Below are 23137 nucleotides of genomic sequence, written 5' to 3'. Positions count from 1 at the left end.
AGCCTATTCAAGAAATAAGCCATTATAACATATCTGGTTTCCATCATTCAGATAGTAGAACGTCTCAAGACAGGCCAGTGATTTTAAAACAGCTGCACATTTCATATATATAATTTAATCATTTATTCATTATTCATTTAATCACTCAAAAATTTACTGAATAACAATTATGTGCCAGACTGTAGTGGGTGCTATTGATGTTACGATGGACAAAGAGTCATGGTTTCTGTTGTCATGGAAGTTAAAGCCTAGTGGGGAAATGGATATTAACCAAATAATCACCCAATTTGAATCAGTGCTAGGAAGAAAGGATATAGAGAGTTATGAGAGCATTAAGAGTCTGAGTAAGTTTAGAGCATCAGGAATGACTTCCCTGAAGAAATGATGCCCCTTGATTTGAGATGTGAAAAATCAACACTGTTGCAAGGCAGTTATTACTATCAGTTTATAGATGAAGAAACTGAGGTTCAAAAAGAATCTTCCCAAATATCAAGCCTAGAAAAGGCCACACCCATGCTTTGAAACCACACTGGGTTAAATTAAAAACTCAAAATTTTTCCTTGTTTATAACAAAAAAACCCCAAGACAGAAAAATTTCTCACAGAAGTCTCGGAAGGGAAATATTGAGCAACAAAAGAGCCTATGGTTCCAGTAACAGTTTTTACCACCAATGCAGAAGTGTTTGGGTTTTTTTGTCCCCTTCTTGTGGTTGTGTTTTTGTAGCACTTAATGACAGTTGCAATTGATAAATTAACATTAGCCACGATCTCAGTGCAGGCTATTGCTCAAGGTTCTGGAATCCCACTAACACTGTGTTCCAGCTACTATTTCAATCAAAAGAGTTCATCATGAACAAGTCCCAGAGTGTTTACTAACAAGGACGGAGTAAGAGAAGGGTTTTGATTGTTTTAGTTTTTATTAGTATTAACTAAAGTTCATACTTAATTCAGATTTTCTTAATGTTTTGTTTGTTTGTTTGTTTGTTTATTTGGTGGCTGGCCTGTTAGGAGATCTAAACCCTTGACCTTGGTCTTATCAGCACCATGCTCTAACCAAGTGAGCTAACCAGCCAGCCCCACATTTCTTTAGTTTCTACCTAATGTCCTTTTTCTGTTCCAGGATTCCATTCAGGATACCACATTAAATTCGTCATGTCTCTTCAGGCTCTTTTTGGCTATGATAGTTTCTCAAACTACCCTTGTTGGTGACCATGAAAGTCTTGTGGATAATTGATCAAGTATTTTGTAAAATGTAACTGATGTTATTTTTAAATTGACTTTTCTTTCGAATAGTGTCATTAATTGTTAGGCCCAGGCATTCAGAATTTCTCCTGTTGACAAGGGGGAGTAGTTGACTATTGTGTGGAGAAGATACGTACAGGAATAAATAAGAACATCTCCTTGGAGGTGGGGCTTGAAGACTATTTAGTACGTGCTTTCTCTATGGGAGTGATAGTTCTCCTAACAGGGCAAAAAGTAGTTCTTGAAGGGTGAAAAAAGGCTTTAGATATTATAAAGACTTGCAGTCCTTCAAACTCAACCGTACATGACAAAATCTTATTCCTTCGTATTTAATTTCATAAAGGTGGAGGGGGGTAGAAAAAAAAAATCTAAAAAGGCTCCTGCTATGGTTTGAATGTTTGTCCCCTCCCAAACTCATGTTGAAATTTCACATTATAAATTATATTTTCATTATAACAGTATTAAGAGGTGGGACCATTAAGAGGTTATTAGGTGGTGAAGCCCTTATAAATGGACTAATGTTGTTATTGTGGGACTGGGTTCGTTATCGTAGTAGGGAGTTCCTTATAAAAGAACAAGTGAGTTTAGTCCCCTTTTGTCTCACTCTCTCTCTCTTTCTTGCCTTCTCTTTGCCCTTCTGCCATGTGATGATGCAGCAAAAAGGCCCTTGCCAGGTGTCAGCATCTTGATATTGGACTTTCCAGCCTCCAGAACTGTGAGTCAATAACGTCATGATCAGGAAAGACAAAGAAAGACTGAATTAAAGGATACGTAGATTAAAAGAGACTAAAGAGACATGACAATGCATGTATGATTCTGGATGGAATCCTGGAACAGAAAAAAAAGCTTTTTTTCTTTTATTATAAAGGGTGTTAAGTGGGACAATTGATAAAATTTGAATAGCATCTATAGATTAGATAATGGTAAAGGTTCAATGCAAATTTTCTGATTTTGATAAGTATACTAAGGCCTTGTGAAAAGAATGTTCTTGTTTTTAGAAAATACAGAGTGAAGTATTTAGGGATAAAGAGGCAACATGTTCACTACTTATTCCCAAACATTCAGAAAAAATAATTACATATTTGTATATAAATATATGAACAATAAAGCAAATGTAGAAAATTTTAACATTTAGAGAATCTGGAGAAAAGATGTATAAGAATTTCTTGCACAATTTTTGCAACTGTTCTGTACATCTGAAATTTTTTCAAAATAAAATTTAAAAAACAATTTCAGCATAGTCATTTACCACCTGTGCAAGTAGCTTTGCAGATAATCAGTTGCCTCATTTACTAGATGTGGGAAATTATATCTACTTACAATTATTTATAAAATCTATTGAACTCTCCTTTGAAGCACTGCAAGTCACCAGTGATATAAAGGTAAAAAAGACCTGGTCTCTGCCCTCTAATTGCTTTCAGCTGAGTGTGAAAGACAAACTAGAAAACTGGAATTTTCAATAAAGACTGATTGGTATTAATTCTCAGGGTAGTTTTAAGATCTAAATAAACTAATATAGATATAAAGATACACATAAAGTGGACTTAATAAAATTCCTGGCACATCATAAAGGTAGTTTCCTCCCTCTCCTTCTGGGATGATTCCAAACTTAAAGGAAAGATTTTTTAGTCCTCTTCAACAAGGCATCCTCAAATGGCCCACCTTCTAGCTAGCTCCCAACTTCCTGACTTTCACCCTGGAACAGATATTTGCCACAGCAGTCCTTCAGCAGATGTTTGTTGAATATTGGTGTTGCAATCATTGCTTAATGCCCTTCTAAAGGGATTAGAGAGAGTCCGTGCCCCAGATGCTGGCTGGGAGCCAGTGTGTCTTATGGCATGGAGACAGTCCCACAACCATTCTTATAATCTCCAAGCTGAGAGTTGAAGGACAACACTGTGGATCCTGGTCTGGCACGTAAGAACTGAGAGAGGGGTGCCTGCCTGTCATCTGGAAATAGGGAAGAAGAAAAGATCAGGGCTTTCTCTATAACCAATAGTCATGAATCCCTCCTTCCTCAAGGATTTGATCTGCATTGCCTTTACAAACCTGCTGTGGTGACCAAGGATGATTAATAAATTCCTCCTAAATAACTTTTTCTCTTGACTTGAAAAATGAAGTTCTCCATATTTATTCATTATCAGTCCTAGTCTTGCTGTTGGTCCAACTATGGGCATCTATGAAAGCTTTAGATACTCACACACATAAAGGAAACTAATTTTTTTTTTCCTCAGGTGGGGCAAGGACAAGGGGGAGAGCTTTTTTTTTTTTTAAAGATGACCAGTAAGGGGATCTTAGCCATTGACCTTGTGTTGTCAGCACCACACTCTCCCAAGTGAGCTAACCGGCCATCCCTATATAGGGATCTGAACCTGTGGTCTTGGTGTCATCAGCACCACACTCTCCCGAGTGAGCCACAGGCTTGGGAGAGCATATTTTTAAAATAGCTTTATTGAGGTGTAATTGGCATTCAGTGAAATACACATACTTAAAATATGTAATTTGATAAGTTTTGACATATCTATACACCCATGAAAACAACCACCACAATAAAAATATTGAACATATCTATCATACCCCAAACCTTCTTTGTGCAGCTTTGTAATTCTTCCTTGCCATCCTTCCTGCACACCCTCAATCTCCAGGCAAATTCTGATCTGCTTTCTGCTACTATATATTAGCTTGCATTTTCAAAACTTCATGAAAATGGAAACATGGAGTATGTACTCTTTTGGGGGGAAGGGCGGGGTCTGGCCTTTTTAGCTCAGCATTTTTATTTTGATGCTCATTCACATTGTTATATACACCAGTAGCCTATTAGTTTTCATCGCCGAGTAGTATCCCATTACATGTTTTTACATTGTTTATCCATTTACTTGGTGTAAATATGAATTGTTTTCAGCTTGGGACTATTACAAATGAAAGCTGCTATAAGATTCACGTACAACTCTGTATGGATTTTGCTTTTATTTCTCCTGGGTAAACGCTTAAGAGTGGATGGCTGAATCATATGGCAGGTGTTTGTTTAACATTTTAAGAAACTGCAAAATTGTGTTCCCAAGTGGTTGTAACATTTTTCACTCCCAGCAACAGTGCATAAAGGTTGCAGTTGCTCCACATTTTCAACAATACATGGTATGGCTGGTCGTTTTAATTTTAACCATTCTAATAGGTAGGTAGTGGTTTTAGTTTGCATTTCCTTGATGACTAATATAGACCATCTTCATGCATTTGTATTCCCTCCATATGTCATCTTTGGTGAAGTGTTTGTTCAAATCCTTTGCCCATTTTTCAATTGAATTTTTAAAATTTTCTATTACTAAATTTTGAGTTTTGGGATATATTTATATATCCTGGATACACATTTTAAAAAATCAGATACCTGATCTGCAAATATTTTCTCCTAGTTATTGGCCTTATTCATTCTTCAAACATTTCATTCAAAGAGCAGAAATTCTTCATTATTTTTATAGTTTTATTGATGTAGGGCTGACATACACTACAGTACACATATTTAAAATGTACAATTTAATAAGTTTTGACATATGCATATACTCATGAAAACACCACTACAATCAAGATAGTAAACACATCCATTTCTCCACCAAAATTTTCCTCATACTATTTTATAATCCCTTGTTCCCAAATTTCCTGCCCCCCATCCCATCCCAGCTTTATGGTAAAATTTGAAATCAAGTGATGTTAGCCTTCCAGTTTTTTTCTTTTTTCAAAATGTTTTTAGCTGCTCTAGGTCTTTTGCATTTTCATATGAATTTTAGAATTAGCATGTAAATTTCTACTAAAAAAAAAAGACTCTCCAGGGATTTTGTTAGATTAAGTGGAATCTATAGGTCAATTTTGAGAGAATTGATATCTTTTTTTAATTTGAATTTGTCAATGTACAGTCTAGTTGATTTTTGTGTCCCTTTACCATTTCCTCCTTTTCCTCCCTCCTTCTACCCCATCCACCCCAGAGAATTGACTTCTAAATGATATTGAGTCTTCAGACCCATGAACAGCATATATCTCTCCACTTATTTAGGTCCTCTTTAAATTTTACTGGCAATATGTACAATCAACTATGTTCAATAATAAGTAAATAAATAAATAAAATTTCACTGACAAAATATTTTTTTTTGTATACAAGAGTTTCACATCTTCTGTTAAATTTATTCTTGAGTATTTCACATTTTTGATGCTCTTGCTTTTTAATTTCAATGTTTGATTGTTATTAGTAGATAGACGATAGATACAGATTGATCCTCTATGCAGCAAACTGGATAAACTCATTCAGTAGTTCTCATAGGTTTTGAGTTAGATTTTCTACATAGCTGATCATGATGTTATCTGTGAATAAAGACAGTTTAATTTCTTCTTTTCCAATCTGGATGCCTTTCTCTCTCTCTTTCTCACCTTATAGCAGTGGCTGGAACTTTCAGTACAATGTTGCATAGAAGAGGTGAAAGCTGACATCCTAGTCTTGCTGCTGATCTTAGCAGGGAAAGCATTCAGTCTTCTGCTGTGTAATATGATCTTAGCTGTGGGGTTTCTGTAGATGTTAGTTCAGGCTGCTATAACAAAAACACCATAGACTGGTGGTTTCAAAAACAAATATTTATTGCTCACAGTTCTGAAAGCTGTGAAGTCCAAGATTAAGGTGCCAGACTGGTGAGGGCCTCTTCTCTGGTTTGCAGAGACGCTGTCTTGCTGTATCCTCACATCGCAGAGAGAGCGTGGTCATCTCTCCTATAAGACATCTCGCTCGTGTCTCTTCTTATAAAGCTACTAATTCTATTATGAGAGTTTTACTTTCATGACCTAATTACCTCCTGAGTTGGGAAACATTCTCATCAAAGTGTGTTTCTTATACTCTTACTCATCAATAATCAACACAGAAAACTTCTGTGACCAAATGTGTGGGATTTCTCCCTACCAGCAAGCAAGCCAGCAATTCTTCAGCCAACACCAACTCAGAGTCCTGTAATTCAATTCTGAAGCTATCTACCTGGAGACAGTGTCAGATCTACAAGTTAAGGGCTCAGTCCCCAAGACTGCCCCCCACTTCAGATGCCAGTCGCATGCCCAGACGTATGAAACTTCTGACCAACCAGCTATGAATTGGGGTTCTCACAACCCCCTTCTTGAGTTCTATTAGTTTGCTGGAGCAGCTCACAGAACTCAGGGATACACTTACTTACGTTTACTGGTTTATTATAAAGGATATTTCAGATTGTTTTATGATCCATGTTTATTTGTATGTTTTAAAGAATACAAATCAGCAACCACATGAAGACATATATATGGTGACGTCTGGAAGAGTTCCGAATACAGGAGTTTCTGTTCCCTGGGGTTGGGGTGAGCCACCATCCCAGCACGCAGATGAGTTCTGCTGTCTAGAAGCTCCTTGTACCTCATCCTCTTGGGTCTTTTATGGAGACTTCATTGTGTAGACATGACTAAAGCATGCACAGACTAGAACAAGTCAGGACCCACAGATGAAAATCAAAATATACATCTCATACTACCACACCTCCCAAAAGCCCCATCTCCAAATACATCACATTGGGGATCAGGATTTCAACATATAAATTTTGGGAAGACAAAAATATTTAGTTCATAGCCAATGCCCTTTATCAGGTTGAGAATTTTCTTTCTATTATTAGTTTGCTCACAGTTGTTACCAGTAATGAGTGTGGGATATTGTCAAATGCTCTTTATGTGTCAATTGAGATGATCACGTTTTGGGTGTTCTTTTTTTTTTTTTTTTCTTAATTTTTAGTTAATATGGTGCATTATGTTGATTGACTTCAAATGTTAAATCAGCTTTGCATTCCTGGAATAAGCCTCACTTGGTCATTACGCATGATTCTTTTTATATCTTCTTGGGTTCAAAATGCTAAAATTTTGTTTAGAATTTTTGAACCCACATTTATGAGAGCTCTTGTTCTGTAGTTTCCTTGTAAATGTCTCTGGATAATTTATCTTGAATAACATCAAAGAGGAAAACTTCCTCTTCTGGAGGAGTTTGTGTAGAATTAGTACGTCTTTCTCAAGTGTTTAGTAGACTTCACTAGTTAAACCTGGAGTTTACTTTGTGGGAAGGTTTTTAACTATAAACTCGATTTCTTTAATAGATATAGGGTAATTCAGATTACCTGTTTCCTAAGTAAGCTTTAGTAATATGTGTCTCTCCATTAGTTGTCCATTTTATGGAGGTTTTTAAATTTATTGACACAAAGTTGTTCATAATACTCCCCTATTATCTTTTTACTGTGTAATCTGTAGCGAAGTCATCTCTCTCATTTCTGATATTGGCTATTTTTTTCCTGATCAGTCTGATGAGAGGTTTATCAATTTTGTTTATCTTCTTAAAGAGACAGCTTTTAGTTTTATTAAATTTCTCTATTTTTTTATTATATTAATTTATGCTCTGATCTTTATTAATTTCTTCCTTCTGCTTACTTTGGGCTAAACTAGATCTCCTTTTTAAAAATTTTCTTAAGGTAGATGCTAAGGTCATTGCTTTGAGACTCTTCCACTTTTCTAATTTTAGATATTTGTTGCTTTCTCTTAACTTTATTAGTATCCCAAACATCTTTATATATTATATGTATTTTGATCTCCTAATTTTTCTTTTGATTTCTTCTTTGACCCAAATATTATTTATAAAATGTTATTTAGAGGGCTGGCTGGTTAGCTCAGTTCGTGAGAGTGCAGTGTTATAACACCAAAGTCAAGGGTTCAGATCCCCTTACTAGCCAGCTACCAAAAAAAAAAAAATGTTATTTTATTTCCAAATATCTTTCAGGTCTTCTGAACACCTGTCTGTTATTGATTTCTAATTTAATCTCATAGAGCCAGAGAACATGTTTTGTAGGATTTGAATCCTTTTAAATTTATTGAGACTTGTTTTGTGATTCATTATTTGGTCTATCTTGGTAAATGTTCTATGTGTACTTGCAAATAATGTGTATTCTGCTGTTGTTTGGTGGTGTGTTCTATAAATGTTAATTATGTCAAGTTGGTTGAAAGTGTTGTTCAAGTTTACTGTATTTTTATGGATTTTCTGTTTACTGTCCCATAAGTTATTGAGAGAACGGTGTCAAAATCTCTGACTATACTGTGGGTATGCTTATTTCTCCACTCTCTACTCTTTTATTCAACACAGTACTGGAAGTCCTAGCCAGAGAAATTAGACAAGAGGAAGAAATAAAGGCATCCAAATTAAAAAGAAGGAAGGCAAATTGTCCCTGTTTGCAGATCTTATGTTTAGAAAACTCTAAAAGTTCCACCAAAAAACTCAGAACTGATACACAAATTCAGAAAAGTTGCAAGATACAGAATCATCATACAAAAATCACAAGCATTTCTATGCACCAATAATGAGCAAGATGAAAAAGAAACCAAGAAAGCAATCCCATTTACAATAGCTACCAAAAGAAATAAAATACCTAGGAATTAATTTAACCAAGTAGGTGAAAGATCACTACAAAGAAAACTGTGAAACACTGATGAAGAAAATTGAAGAGAACACAAAGAAATGGAAAGACATCTTAGTGTTATGGATTGGAAAAGTTAATATTGTCAAAATGACCATAGTACCAAAAGCAATTTATGGATACAATGCAATCCCTATAAAAATAGCAATGACATCGTTCACAGAAATAGAAAAAATAACCCTAAAATTTGCATGGAACCACAAACGACCCTTAATAGCCAAAACAATCTTGAGTAAAAGGAACAAAGTTGGAGACATCACACTATATGACTTTGAAATATACTGCAAAGCTATTGTAATCAAAACAGCATGGTACTGGTATAAAAACTGATACACAGACCAGAGGAACAGAATAGAGAACCAGAAATAAAGCCATATGTTTACAGCCAACTGATTTTCAACAAAGGCACCAAAACTATTCATTGGGGAAAGGAGAGTCTCTTCAATAAATGGTGCTGGGAAAACTGGTTATCCATATGCAGAAGAATGAAACTAGACCCCTATCTCTCACCATATACAAAAAATCAATTCAAAATGGATTAAAGACTTAAATGTAAGCCCCCAAACCATGATACTTCTAGAAGAAAACATAGAGAAAACACTTCAGGACAATGGGTTGGGCAAAGACCTTATGAAGAGGACCTCAAAAGCACAGGCAACAAAAGCAAAAATAGATGGGATCATATCAAACCAGAAAAATCGACACAGGAAAGGAAATAATCAACACAGTGAACAGACAACCTGCAGACTGGAAGAAAATATTTGAAACTGGTTCATCCTACAAGGGATTAATATCCAGAATATAGAAGGAACTCAAACAACTCAGTGGTTAAAAAAAAATTTTTTTTTAATAAAAATAATCCAATCAAAAATAGGCAAATGAGCTGAATCGGCATTTCTCAAAAGAAGACATACAAATGCCCAACAAGTATATGAAAAAATGCTCAGAATCACCAATCGTCAGAGAATGCAAATCAAAACCATAATGAGATAGCATCTCACTCTAGTTTAAATGGCTATTATCAAAAAGGCAGAAAATAACAAATGCTGATGATATAACATGATAATAGTAGGAAAATCTCTGTGTGAGGCAACTATCTCTACTTTCTGCTCAATTTCTCTGTAAACCTTAAACTGCTATAAAAATAAAGTCTATTACTTAAGGAAAAAAATCAATTTGCAACATTTATCTGGGTCTGTTTCTGGACTCTCTGTGCTGTTTCATTGATTTATGTGTCTGTCCTTCTATCAATTTGCACAAAAATCTGTGAACAGATGTTTAAAGCAGCTCTCTTTATAATTACCAAACTGGAAACAGCTCAGATGTCCTTTAATTGATGACTTGATAAACAAGCTGTGGAACATTCATATAATGAACTACAATGCGGCAATAAAAAGGAACACACTATTGATACCTGCAACAACTTGGATGAATTTCAAAGGCATTATGCTAAGTAAAAGGTGCCAGTTTCAGAAGGTTACATACTGTGCAATTCCATTTATATGATATTTTGAAAAGACAAAACTATAGTGAAGGAGAACAGATTGCTTGTTGCTAGGTGTTAGGGCTGGGGGGGGCAGGGAATGACTATGATGGGATAGCACAGGAGATTTGGGGGTGAAGGAACTGTTCTCTCTTCTAGTAGTGGTTATGCACTTCTATACATGTGTTAAAATTCATACAATTGTATACCCAAAGGTCAATTTTACTGTATGATAATTTTTAAAAATTAGAAAACAGAAATTTCTTCTTAGATATCAGGAAAAAAATAAAATAAGAGAGAAAACTTGGAGATAAGGCATAAAAGCTCACACTCTGGGAATCAACAGACCTGGGCTGCTTTATTTCACTCTTGGTTTCATGCCTAGGTATGTCTGTCTTTAAGATGAAGATTTTGGAGTCAGATCACAAAAGGTTCTTTCTTTTTTTTGTCTTTTTCGTGACTGGCACTCAGCCAGTGAGTGCACCGGCCATGCCTATATAGGACCCGAACCCGCGGCGGGAGTGGTCGCTGCGCTCCCAGCGCTGCACTCTCCCGAGTGCGCCACGGGCTCGGCCCCACAAAAGGTTCTTTCTACTCTGATGTTCCTTAATCCACATATCTACAGACATGATAACATGTACAAGGGTACTTCAAAAAGTTCATGGAAAAATGGAATTAAAAGATAATATGAATCTTTCCATGAACTTTTAAAAGTATACTTGTATATCTAGTCACAAGCACACACACTATGTACTCATACAAACAGATTTTGTCCCTATATTACAATAACTCCAGCTCCCTTTATCCCAAAGCCCTCCCCTTAAATAAATATTTGGTAGTGTTTGTGGGTGGGGAATGGGAGATGAGGGGAAAAGTCTGCCAAACATGCTGGCCTGAAACATGGACCAGCCCTCTGCCTTCATTAGGCATATCTCCAATGAAGCCAAGGACATTCCTGATCCCACTCCTGTGTTCTCTTGTGGCTGTGCCAATCTCACTCCACATCAGCCTCTCCCCTCTGAGGGTTCTGAGCCAAGCCAAAAATTCCTAGCAAGTCCAATGAGCCCTGAAGGAACTAGCTGCCAGCTCTGGCTCTCAGAGTTTGACTAAAATGGACTTGAGAGGGTCTGGCCAGTTAGTTCAGTTGGTTAGAGTACGGTGCTAACACTAAAGTCCAAGGCAATCCCTATACCAGCAAGCCACCAAAAAAAAAAAAAAAAAAAAAGACTAAGTGGCCAGAAAGAAAAATCTGCCTTAGAAGGGTATTTGAAGTGTGCTAGGATGACCCAGTTCTCTAAAAGTGTCTTTGTATTGGGCTCTGAACTAAACCAGATCTCAATGACATGACTTTTCTAGAGATGGCTACTCATATAGAGCCAGAAACTGCATGTCACTGCCCACTACCACTAAAAAGAGGGTGGACACTCATCTGTACAGTCATAAGTGTGAGGGATCTTTGGGATTACCAAACCTACTCCCAGATCAAGAAACTGTGGTCCAGGCAGGGGCATAGACTTGCCTTAAGGGCACAGGGAACTGAGAGGAGGACTAGGACTAAAACAAGTGCCCTGGCCCAATTGTCCACCCAGATGCATGCTCAGGGAAGGTGGAAAGGGAAGGAAACTGACCCTGATAATAGGTTCTACTCAGACTTGTAGCAAGAAGAAACTAGAGAATGACATGTGGGAGTGATGAGCTTTGAAATACAGCCACCATGCTCTCTAACAAAACATTCCCAGTGATTTTCTACCCATTCAGATTAACAACTCCTTCTTTATTGTTAATTAAGATAACAATCATTGCTGTGAACCTAAAACTTCTCTAAAAAATAAAGTCTGTTTTTAAAAAGAAGACAGTAAGGGAGTGAAAAGGAAGGGAAGCATGGAGGGAGGAATCTGAGATGACACATTCCTACCTATACTTACTAGAAACCCAAAATACAGGTAAATTTATTAAATGGTTTGCAGAGGCACTATGAAATTTGTCTCCTAGAAATTGGCTACTCAGAAGCAGTTTTGAGATGCTTCCAGGTGTACCAGTAGCTAGTCTTAGGGAGGCACACTTTCATTCCGTACCTTCTATTTTTAGGAACTCTGTCATGCATCATGACTCATGCATGCAGAGGGCTGTGCCACATTTATAATCATCCCAAAAGCAGTGTGAAAATCTGCTTTCCTGGGCTGACCAGTTAGCTTACTTGGGAGAGCTTGGTACTGATAACATAAAGGTCAAGATTTTGGATTCTCCTACCTACCAGCCAGCCACCGAAAAAAGAAAACAGATTACTGAAGTTTGCTTTCCACCAGGGGCATTTAGATTCAGAGCTGTCTTAGCATTCCCACTTGCTCCATGTCTGAGTCAGTCTAAAAGTGAGTGAGGAATTGGGAACAACCTTTTCTTTCACAATTAGAGAGAAAGTTCAAAGTGAAAATATTGATTGAGGCAGCACATGGAAAGGACGAACCTGATGTGATGATTATTTGCTCTTTTAAATGAAGCACTCATTTCAGATGTGGATGACTGACCTGTTTTGATGTGGGGTAGTGCTAGGTTAGGGGGCTATTGGCTGCTGGAACTAAAGGGAGAATTTACCATAGAAGGCAGGAGAAGAGGGAGGACCAGCAGGTCAGACGAAACAGAGGATGCTACTCGATAATTTTGTAGATACACTTACAGCTGCCAGGATTAAGGAGGAGCTGGGCTGCTGAGATGTGTTTACCTGTCTGCTGAGAATGCAGAATTCCTGAAGCTTGTTTGCTTTGAAGAATCTTTTGAAAACTAACATTGTCCTTCTTAGAAGAATCACTGGATATGGTCATTTCTGCCTTTAAGCAGATACCCATCTTAACATGTTAGCACCTCAATTTTAAAATTAATCAGCCCAAATTCATCTCCTTATTTGTGGGATAGCAATAGTCTCACCACAGGTCAGAGATGGCTCATTTATTTCCAAACGGCTGAGGTTTTTCTCTCCTTGGTTGCAGCTGGTCTTCTCAATGACAGGGCTCAAACTTTCCTCTCCCTGTGCCCTCCTCTTCAGGGCATTTTTCCCTCCCTACAGCCTCCCTGGCTGTGCAGGTCTGCACCTGGACCTTCCATCTTCACTTATCACTTTATTCCCCAGATGGGGGCTGAAAGAAAGTGAGCTGAGCTGCTGAGTACCATTCAAGCTTTATTAAAGGAAGAAAATCTGCTGGGCTGAGGTCAAAGTAGCAGGAAGCCCAGGGCTGCCCTGAAAAGGGGACAGCACCAGGTATAGGGTTGGTAGAGCTTATACTGGTATGTTGGCACCAAGAGCTGGGTGATGTAATTCCAGGGTGGGGATTGAGTTAGGTCATGGGAATGGAGAGTTCTGCACATGTGGAAATGCCAAAAGTTTCATTTTCTCTGAAACCATGAGGCTTCTTGTAAAAGAGAATGGGGTAGGGGAGGGGAGGATGTGGACAGTGCCATTTTGTACTTGGGCTTTTCTAAAGTGGCACTGGTTATGTTGTAGATCTATTAGGGGCCCCCAGGTGTGGGGAGCCAGAAGCTAGGTGTGGGGAGCTGGTGAGTTTGCAGATGTGGATGCAGCAAAACTCCAAGTGAATGTCCTTAAAAACTCCACCAAAGTGTTCTCTTAGGACTAACAGGAGGGAAAATGAGGATCTTTGTTGCTTTGCCTCCCAAGGATTTGTCACCCCTTTCCCCCTGGGTGATGGAGCTGCCAAAGATTACTCAAAGCCCATCTCTTCTGAGCAGTGAGAAGCCCCCAAAAGGGGTTAATCTCTTGGAATCCTCAAGAGCGAGGCATTCCTTCCATTTGGGAAATTAACCACAAATTGGGGTTTTCTTCCTGCATTTATTCTCCAGACCAGGAAGTTACAGGAAGAGAACACAGGTGGGTTTTTTTCTAAGTATAGTTTAACAAGTTTAACAGTAGAAGCTGGTAACATTCAGTAAGAAAAGCAAGGTGACATTCTATAATGCAATTAAGTCAATCCACTAACAAAAGCTTGATTTTGGCAAGCATTCCATCCTTACAGCAATTTCCCAGTATCTTTACATATCAATCAGTAACCTGTCTGTCTTTGAGCCAGCAACTTTGCTGTGTTACAATTCTTTATCTTACAACAGAGACTATATAGCCTGGGGAAATTTTCCTGTCCTTTGCAAGGTCAATATTTGAAACTGCAAGGCTTTGGAAATCCAGGCCCTGTGAAGTACATTTGTTTTATGCATACTTCACAGATCTTTGCAGCTGGAAACAAGTGTGAGATGAACTTAAAGAAAAATTTGATTGAAAACTATATATTTAGAAAATTGATGTTTCCTCTTTTTTCTCCTCCATTCTCACTTCCAGTAAGGAGTGAGATCCCCATTGCCTCAGAAATGCAGGAATGGCCCTTTCCTATCTGCAGGTTGTCTTCCTCATGCAGAGCCCCAAAGGAGCTAAGGATTTATTCTGCATTAGAAGATCACAGCCACTCTCAACATCTATAAATGTGTTGTATAAAGACAATGACAGAACTGGTCATACTGGCTGGAAGTAGGGCCTTTCTCTAGTTCTGTGACCTTATCCAGAGCCAGATGGACCTGTAAATGGGATCAAATGTAATGATTAAGGGGTGACAGAAGCTAAGTCTAGTCCTTTCAGTGGCTCTGAGGAAGGGTAACAAAGAACTGAGCTGACTCACAGCCCAAGTACTCAGGGAACCTGTGAGAGACAGTCCCAGCAAGCCCAGGGAGAGCCATTGCTCCACAACACTTAGTGCAGGAGGGCAATTTTCATTCTGAGTTAGACTCTAGTAGCAGAAAGACCAATGACTGGGAAGCCATGAGACCTGGGTTCTAATCTCATCTGTGCCACTAACTAGCAGGGGGCCATGAGCAAGTCATTTAAAAGGCAGGGGTTACATTAGGCCAGAGATGGCACATGTGTGTCATACACACCTTTACCTCTCTTGTGCCTTCAGGAAAGGCTGCTGTTCAACCACATTACTTATTAGAATGTTTTTCTACAGCATTCTAGGCAGGCACTTCCAACTGGAGCTGGTTTATAAGCTGAAATCTACTTGCTATTCTTCAATTCCATGATCACTAAAGACTCTTCTATGTCAAAAATTTAAGGTTCTGACTTTCCAAGTAAGAGAAAACCATTTTCCTAACTTAGTAATAGCTCACCCAAATAAAAGGAAAATGGAAATTTAGGATCATAATTTAATAGACTCCTTCTCCCCACCCTGAGGCTAAGTAATGTTGGGGCCCAGAAAGCGATACCCCAAAGTGAAGATCTCAGAAGCAGCCTCAAAAGCAAAGTTTTCCTCTGACCTTGTCCTGTTCTCCTGTCTCTCATCCTCCTTCTCCCCTGAGGTTAACCATAGAAACTAGAATCTCTCTTCGCCATGGTGGGTCACAGACATTCTCTAATCTCCCCCGCCCCCTGCCTTTCTGTCTTGGAGATGGCTATAAAGAAATTCTCTCACCTACCTTGTCTGATTGTAAGTCATAAGACACTCATTCTAGAAAGGGTTCTCTCCCATAACTTGGAGGAATGAATGTTACGCAGAGAGGCCAAGAAGAATCTTAGACAGGCCTTGCTGGACTTCCGCACTCAGTCTATGAGCATTAGATCATGTTTCTTGTCTAATCACATTTTTACATGGCTGCGTCTGCTTCATAGAACCTAAGTATAAATATGGACAATTTTCTCATAATTTTTTGGGTCTTCATTCTGAAGGCTCCTGTGTCACATTAAACTATGATATCATAAAATTTGTTGTGCCTTTTCTTCATATTAATCTGTGTTTATCGGATGATTTTTCAGGGAACCTTCAGGGGGTTGAAGGGGATGTCTTCCCTTGGCCCCTACAACAGGGTCCTCCTGAAGTCATGCTCTCTTTCCTTCTGTGGCAGGGAATTATAGTATTTGAGCTTTACCCTCTGTCAGTTCATGACAGCATGACAGTGCCCCAGACTATTGATCCCTTTTAATCTAAAACATCCCATACATAATAGCCTTATACTTGGCATCAAGGAATCTGCAAGGAAAGGAATTTTCTCAAGTCACGAAAATCCAAGAGTTAGAAGGAAAGGCATTTAATGACTCCATTAGTTGGCTTGCCAACTAATCAAATTTACAGTTCTTACCCCTTGCTGGAAAGCAACCACAGAAACAGTGCCTGGATGGATCAGCTTCAGCAATCAGGTGGTTGCAACTGTGTTTTATTGAAAGAGGCAGTAAAGTGGTTGACATGGAACCCACTCCTCACCCACAAAACCATGCACGGGCAAGATTCAGGAGAGGGGAATGTGTGTATGTTGGATAGGAACCCTGCCTGGAGTTACTTCTTTCAGGACAAGGAAGGAAGAGGGGAGAGGCAGGTATCAAAATGATGAGGTGTAAGGGGAACATCTCACTGCTCTGGCCTTAGCTGGACTACTCCACAGAAGCATCGTAGTGGACTGGCACATACGGGTCCCCCTCACAGGCCACAACGATGTGACTGTCTTTCTTGCTGGTCTTGTATGTGCAGTCGGGGTAGCTGGAGCTGCTTGTGAGGCGGCACTCTGTGATGCTCATGCTAGAGGTGCTCTGGTAGCAGTTGGTCTGCCCGTTCTTGCAGGTGACATTTTCCTGGAAGCAGACGGCCTGGACATCTACCAGGGACTCGTGCACAAAGGTGTTCACCTGCTTGCACCATCCATCCGTCATATTCCGGCGCTTCATCATTTCATTGCAGTAGGTGCTGCTGCTAGGGGAATTGCCTGGGTCCATGTGCTGCCGCTCAAACTTCATGGCTGAAGTTTCCTTGCCCAGGGAAGGCTGGACCCACCCCAGCACCAGCAGCACCAGGACTAGCAGTGGGAACAGGATAAGGGACTTCTTCAGAGCCATGGTAGCCTCACTCCTCTGGAAGAGCCTAACTGGGAAAGAGAAAGAGAAAAAAATCATTGCCTTACAAAGAGAACTCCAGCTCCCACTTCCCCAGCTTGCGGTTTTCCTCTCAGGTCAGCCAGAAGACATCCCTCTTCCTCAGAGATTTTCCAAGTAATGTGACACTCACACATTTCCTTCCCCCACAGTGTTTTACCCTCACTCACTAGAGAAGCCTTTCTCCCCTCTAGGTGGTGACCTACAAAGTGACTGAAAATCCTGGCAGTACTGTCTTTAAGTACCAGAGTTTTTTTGACCTAAAACACATTTGAAAAATAAAGTGCATTTGTACGCAGGGCTCAAATGGCTCATCAGAAAATCATTTTGAATAAACCATGAACCAAATTGTATCCCTGACATTCATGACCTTGGCTGACAGCCTTGTTGTCAGACAACACAAAGTAAACTCAGTCCAGTGCCTGACACTGGCATCATAAAGGGATTCCATTGTATTCCAAAGAAAGATGCTTGCTTCCTCCAGCGTGGGGCTCCTTCTCCATCCCTATGGGTTCAGAATCCAGAGTGCTAAGCATTACACTATGAAACCTCCAGCCCTGTGAGTTCTTTGCAGCCTGCGTGTTTCATGCCCAATCCCTCTGCCCTAGCTAGTGTTTGCCTGGCCCAGGCTTTCTCAGTGCTAGTGTCAGCCCAAGCTTTCTCAGCACCAGCATCACCCACCTGGCTTCCTCCTCTCCAACCCTCAAGCAGATGCAGCTCCTGAGACCAACTTTTGGGCCACTTACCCGGGTCTCTAGCTTGGTGTCCAGGAGGCAGTGGAAGGCCAGTTTCTGCAATCACTCAGTCCCTGGGATGTGGACCTTATACAGATTACAGAGAGGTTTTGCTTCCAACAAGAGAAGGGTGGGAGGAGCATCTTGATAAAAACAAGGACACTGTGAGGAAGGGGTGGGGAATCATCTAGGGCACCCCCTTTTCAGGGCTGTTGGAGAGAGAGTAAATTTTTGCCTATAGGACTCTTTCTTACCTGGGAATCTTATCTGTCTGCAGATTCACAAAAAAGCAGCAGAGAAAGCCACTACAGCACTGGCACCCAAACCTCACACACCCCACAAAGTCCTTGTTACCTCTTGTGGGCCATTTTCACCAAACAGCCCTTAGAGGTTAACAAAGAGCACATAAGGTCCCCGTGGGAAAGGGAGACCATCTCTCCTCAGGAGTCCTGGACCAGCTTTGGCCAAAATTCCACATCTCCCAACAGCACCTCTCACGGTGGGTGGGAGTTGGGGGAGGGTTGTCCTGCTGCTCCCAGCTGGAAGGCTTCCTAGACCTGGAGAAGAAAGGGAGAGAGTGCCTGGACAGGGAGAAGGAGGCCTGGAGGGTGAGCTCAGACAGATCTGGCCACTTCCCACACACCCTACACCCCTACCTGGGATGGGGGGAGCAGTTCTTGTCTGCAGTGACCACTGATTCTGCAGATCACAGTTGAGTAGAGGAACTAAAGACAAACCCAAACCCCAAATACTTATTGGTGAAAAAAATACAAAGAACATATTTCTTAGCAGCAGAATTTCCTCCTAGAAAGAAACCTGTTTTTGCTGGGTGACAACTTTGATACATGTGAAATAAGAATTACCAAAATATCCTTCCATGCTCTGGATTCATACTGACTCAGTCCAAATTCTGGCTCAGCGCCTTAAGAGCTGAGCAAGTTGCAGAACTTAATTTCCCTGTTCTTCAATTTTCTCATCTCTAAAATGGGGATAATAATATGTACTACTTAGATTTATTGTTAGTTTGAAATAAAGTAAGATGAGTAGAAGGCTTAGAGGAGTGGCTGGCATAAAGAAAATATCAATATGTGTCATCTCTTGGGATGGTTCATACAGGGTGGGGTTGAGACACCCCAAGGAGTATGTTTATTTATTTATTTATTTATTTAAAAGATGACTGGTAAGGGGATCTTAGCCCTTGGCCTTGGCATCATGATGAGCACCACGCTCTCCCAAGTGAGCCACGGCTGGCCCCAAGGAGTATGTTTAAACAACACTGGGTGGTATTCCGATTGCTTTCTGAAGCAGGGGAGTCAAATAACTGAAAGGCTTTTGTTTTGCTAAAAACTTGAACTGAAAATAGCTAGCAGTTTTGAAGTCCTGCAGAGGAATAAAAGAGGAAGAAGAGAGAAAAGAGGGACTTGGGTGAGAAGAATAAAATTATTTAAAGGGGAATTTCCAAATTGTTTTGCCATGTGGTGTCCAAATAAAATCAGCATTACTTGCTAATGTGTATGAATTTAGACATGGAAGTGGGTAGGAAGACATGGTGTGGCATAAGCTTTTAGTTTCAAGTTCCCATAATTTTCCCACTCCCCCAGCCCCCATCCAGGTCCTCTTTGTCTCAGAGTCCTTAGGTAGTACAGTACTTGTATCATCTTGAGTGGTCAAGTTAGAACTTGTTCACTCATTCATTAAACAGTGGGGGTTCAGAGAAAAATAAGGCACAGGCTTGCTCAAAGGTGCCTGGTGGGATGGTTTGGTGTAGGCAGGTGGACCCCACAAAAGACACTGGGCATGGCTGCACAGAAGTGGCCATTCTTTTGGCACCTTCCAGGTGCCAGAAAAATTTCAGAGTTGGTCCAGCAAGATGATTTCAGAACCAAGTTCAGACATGAACAGGCCTCTGTCACCTGAATAATGCTCTTGAAGACATTGTGTCTATTTGTGCATGGCCACCCGGACAAGCCCTTGGAGTTTTAATTCAACTTCATGGGGAACCATCAACCCTTACTGTAGCCTGACCCATGACCCAGTTGAAGGCATAGCCTTCTTGTCTTAGGACAGTGGCTGCCACTGTAGCACTTGCTGATGCTTCTGCTGAGCTAGTCCTAGTCTCCCTGCCTGACCTCAGGGTTCTTCAGGCAGTACAGACATTACAACTGGTTGGGAACACAGAGCACTTTTCAGGCAGCTGATTAATCTCTCAGAAGAGTCTATTACTCTCCCCCTCTGACATTACTATATACTACACCCTGAATCCTGTCACTCTCCTGCCCCTACCAGAAGAAGGGGAGCCTCATGACTGTCTTACCTTAGTTAGAGAACATTCTGTATCTCACTCAGATTTATTAGAGACTCTTATTGAGTATCCTGGTCTAATATTATTTGATGGATCATATCTCAAAACTGAAACTTGGGATTATTATAAGGAGAAAAAAAACAAAAACAATCTCTTTCTCTACCCTCTTACATTCTAGCATGAAGGCCCTGTAAATTAAACTAATGAAAGATAGATTTAACAGAACAGGTGTGCAGGTTTTATTTGATGTCAATATTTTTACATGAGCATGGGAGTCTTCTTAAGAAAAGAAGTGAAGATCCGAAGAAGTAGTTAAACCTGAAAGTTTATATACTATTTTAACAAAGAAAATTGTGCAGAAGTGACAAGACATAGGAAAAGGGTTTTGAGGGCTTCTGAGGGCGGGGGTGAAAAGGTAACTAGAAAACACATGGTAAATAAGGGTTGTTTAGTAAGATTTGTTACACAAACTCAAGTTAATTGCTTTCTCCATTTCTTAAAAATAATCTCCTATGATTAGGTAATTCTCCTCTTCCTGGCACAGGAAAAAGAGTCATTTTTACAAATGGAAATTTTCATTATAAATATAAATTTCCCTTACAAAAGGGAAACTTATGTACTGTTTTTAGAGCTTTTCCTGCATTTGCTATTTCTCAAAATAATCAACTCAAAATTATTGAGCTAGCATATTCTAGCTTCCTACATTATCAAGTAGGATATGTTACCACTATTCTAAACTCTCCCTCAGAATATAGTCTACTCCCTGAAGTACAATCAGCCCAGATGGTGAAACTTACTGGAGCTTGCCAACAAGACGAAGACTAGAGAGCAAATATATTCAGACAGCAGGTGTAATTTGGGAGTAGTATATGACTTTCGGATGCTTTGGAGACAAGCATTAAAAATAAAGAGCATGTTAAGGAAGTTTTAGATGCAGTCCTCTTTCCGAGACAGGTGGCTACTATAAAGATGGAGGTCCATGTTAAGAGACAATATGGAAGCTAAACGAAATGCTCCAGGAGATCCTTATGCCAAAAAGCTGCTTTAACCAAGGTTATGATTCTATCTAAACCTTCAAAGAATAAATCTCTGGAGGGATTCAAAGAGGATGTTATAAAATATGAACATTTAGCCCCTGATTTTGCAAAAGAAGAATAGAAAAAATCTGGTTCTACACTTCACTTAGATAATCCCTGGGGCTCTGAAGACAGCTGCTTCATGACACCAGATGATTTCAAGTGGATATTATTGAAGGAGTTCAAAATACACCACCCCAAAATATGCCACTCTAGCATATTGATTATTTCTAATTAAAGGCACTTGGAAAACAGCAGATGCAAGAAGGGCGCTCTGGCCTTCCTAAAGACAGGAGATAAAACTCCATGTAAAAAGTGCCCTCCCTGCACCTGGAGGAAGGAAGACATTCTCATCACCAGAGATGGGGGAGTTGGGCCAGCCCATGGCTCACTCAAGAGAGTGCGGTGCTGATAACACTAAGACCACGGGTTCAGATCCTATATAGGGATGTCCGGTTAGCTCACTTGGGAGAGTGTGGTGCCAACAACACCAAGCCAAGGGTTAAGATCCCTTTACCAGTCATCTTTTTAAAAAAAACAGAGAGAGATGGGGGAGTGCAGGTTGAGAGAAATGTGTACAAACAAACCTTGTTAAATTAACCCTTATCTTCCTACTCACTCCTCTACAATCAACAGCCCTAGCTCATACCTCTTTGTCTTGTTTTCACAATTTACTACTCTTTGTCCAACTTAGTATATAAACATCTGGCTCAAACTGCTTCTTTGGGTCTTTATTTCCTTATGAAGGCTCCTGTCATGTAAAACATTTTAAATAAATTTTTATGCTTTTCTCTTATTAATCTGTCTTTTGTTACAGAGCCCCACTGAGAATCTAATATGGGTAAGTGAGATTTTTTTCCTCCCCTACATTATCTAAATTTCTCTATGAAATACTCATCATGGAATACACAAATTGATTACTTTCCCAACTTGGACCAACCAGAGAAACCCAAATATGTACCACTAACCAATCACGTAGGATGCCTTCCTTAGAGTTAGCCCACCCACATCTTTCCCATGCCACAGCCTCCAACCAGGGCATACCTGAAGCCCTCCCTTTTTTTTCACTGTAAAGATTTCCCACTCTTCTGCCTGCCTTTGAGTCTCTGCCAAATTCAAGTGATGGCAGCTGACTCCCTTGCTATAGCAAACTCCAAATAACTAGCCTTTGCTTGTTCTCATTTGGGTGGTTTTGTTCATTTCCACAAGATCTTTAAAAGAACAAGAAGGGGGTATGTACAGGATAAGGATATTTTTACATGAAAAGCTCAGAAAATTTCATGTATGTCCTATCATTAGGCTGGCTCCAAAGGCTCAGTACAGCCCCCCAAACAACACACACACCTGACATGCACATCATTATAATATGCACACACACACACACACACACACACACACACACACAAACACACGATAGCATTCTGGGGTTCCTTGTGAAACCCAAAAAGTGAGAAAGCAGAAAAAAACTAGAACAGGAAAAGGTGGAAGCGTGGTGGCAGGCAAAGGGAGTTGACCAGTGATTGAAAGGGGAGGAAAGTGAGAGGAAAGGATGGAAGAAATAGCCAAAAGAGATCAGAAGCCAGTGCTGGCCTCACTCCTCCCATTCTTATTTGCTACAACCCAGATGTCCGTAGAGATAAACCTGGGTATCAGCCAAGATGACATTTCTCAACTCATCCATTTTCATCTAGAAATCCCAAATGTGATTCTAAACCCAGGATGTAAGATTGATTTTAAAAGATTGATTATATAGGGAGTGGAAGGGACTGTGCGGAGGTTAAGCTGAGATAATGAACAGTACTTCTCTCTCACCTCTCACCCCTCCTCCTTTGTAGAAAGCTCAGTCCTGGCCTGCAGGGTCCTCTTTCCTGATTCTTCTGCACTTAGAC

At 39.9% G+C, this 23137-nt stretch overlaps 2 protein-coding genes across 2 annotated transcripts in view; one reads left to right on the top strand and one right to left on the bottom strand.

The window, feature by feature from the left end:
• The window catches only part of LOC134372657 (thyroid receptor-interacting protein 11-like), a 338384-nt gene that overhangs the window by 157556 nt on the left and 157691 nt on the right, over positions 1-23137 (top strand).
• On the bottom strand, positions 16642-17100 carry RNASE1 (ribonuclease A family member 1, pancreatic). Its single transcript, XM_063092152.1, has one exon. It carries the CDS (start codon positions 17098-17100, stop codon positions 16642-16644), a length of 459 nt encoding a protein of 152 aa, XP_062948222.1.

This window comes from Cynocephalus volans, chromosome 3 (genome assembly GCF_027409185.1).
Source record: "Cynocephalus volans isolate mCynVol1 chromosome 3, mCynVol1.pri, whole genome shotgun sequence".
In the NCBI taxonomy this organism is placed as follows: domain Eukaryota; kingdom Metazoa; phylum Chordata; class Mammalia; order Dermoptera; family Cynocephalidae; genus Cynocephalus; species Cynocephalus volans.
Note: the sequence above shows the minus strand (reverse complement) of the source record. Positions and strands in the feature narration are given on the sequence as shown.

Coding starts and splice junctions, on each gene's coding strand:
- RNASE1 (XM_063092152.1), bottom strand. CDS start 17,100: ATGGCTCTGAAGAAGTCCCTTATCCTGTTCCCACTGCTAGTCCTGGTG.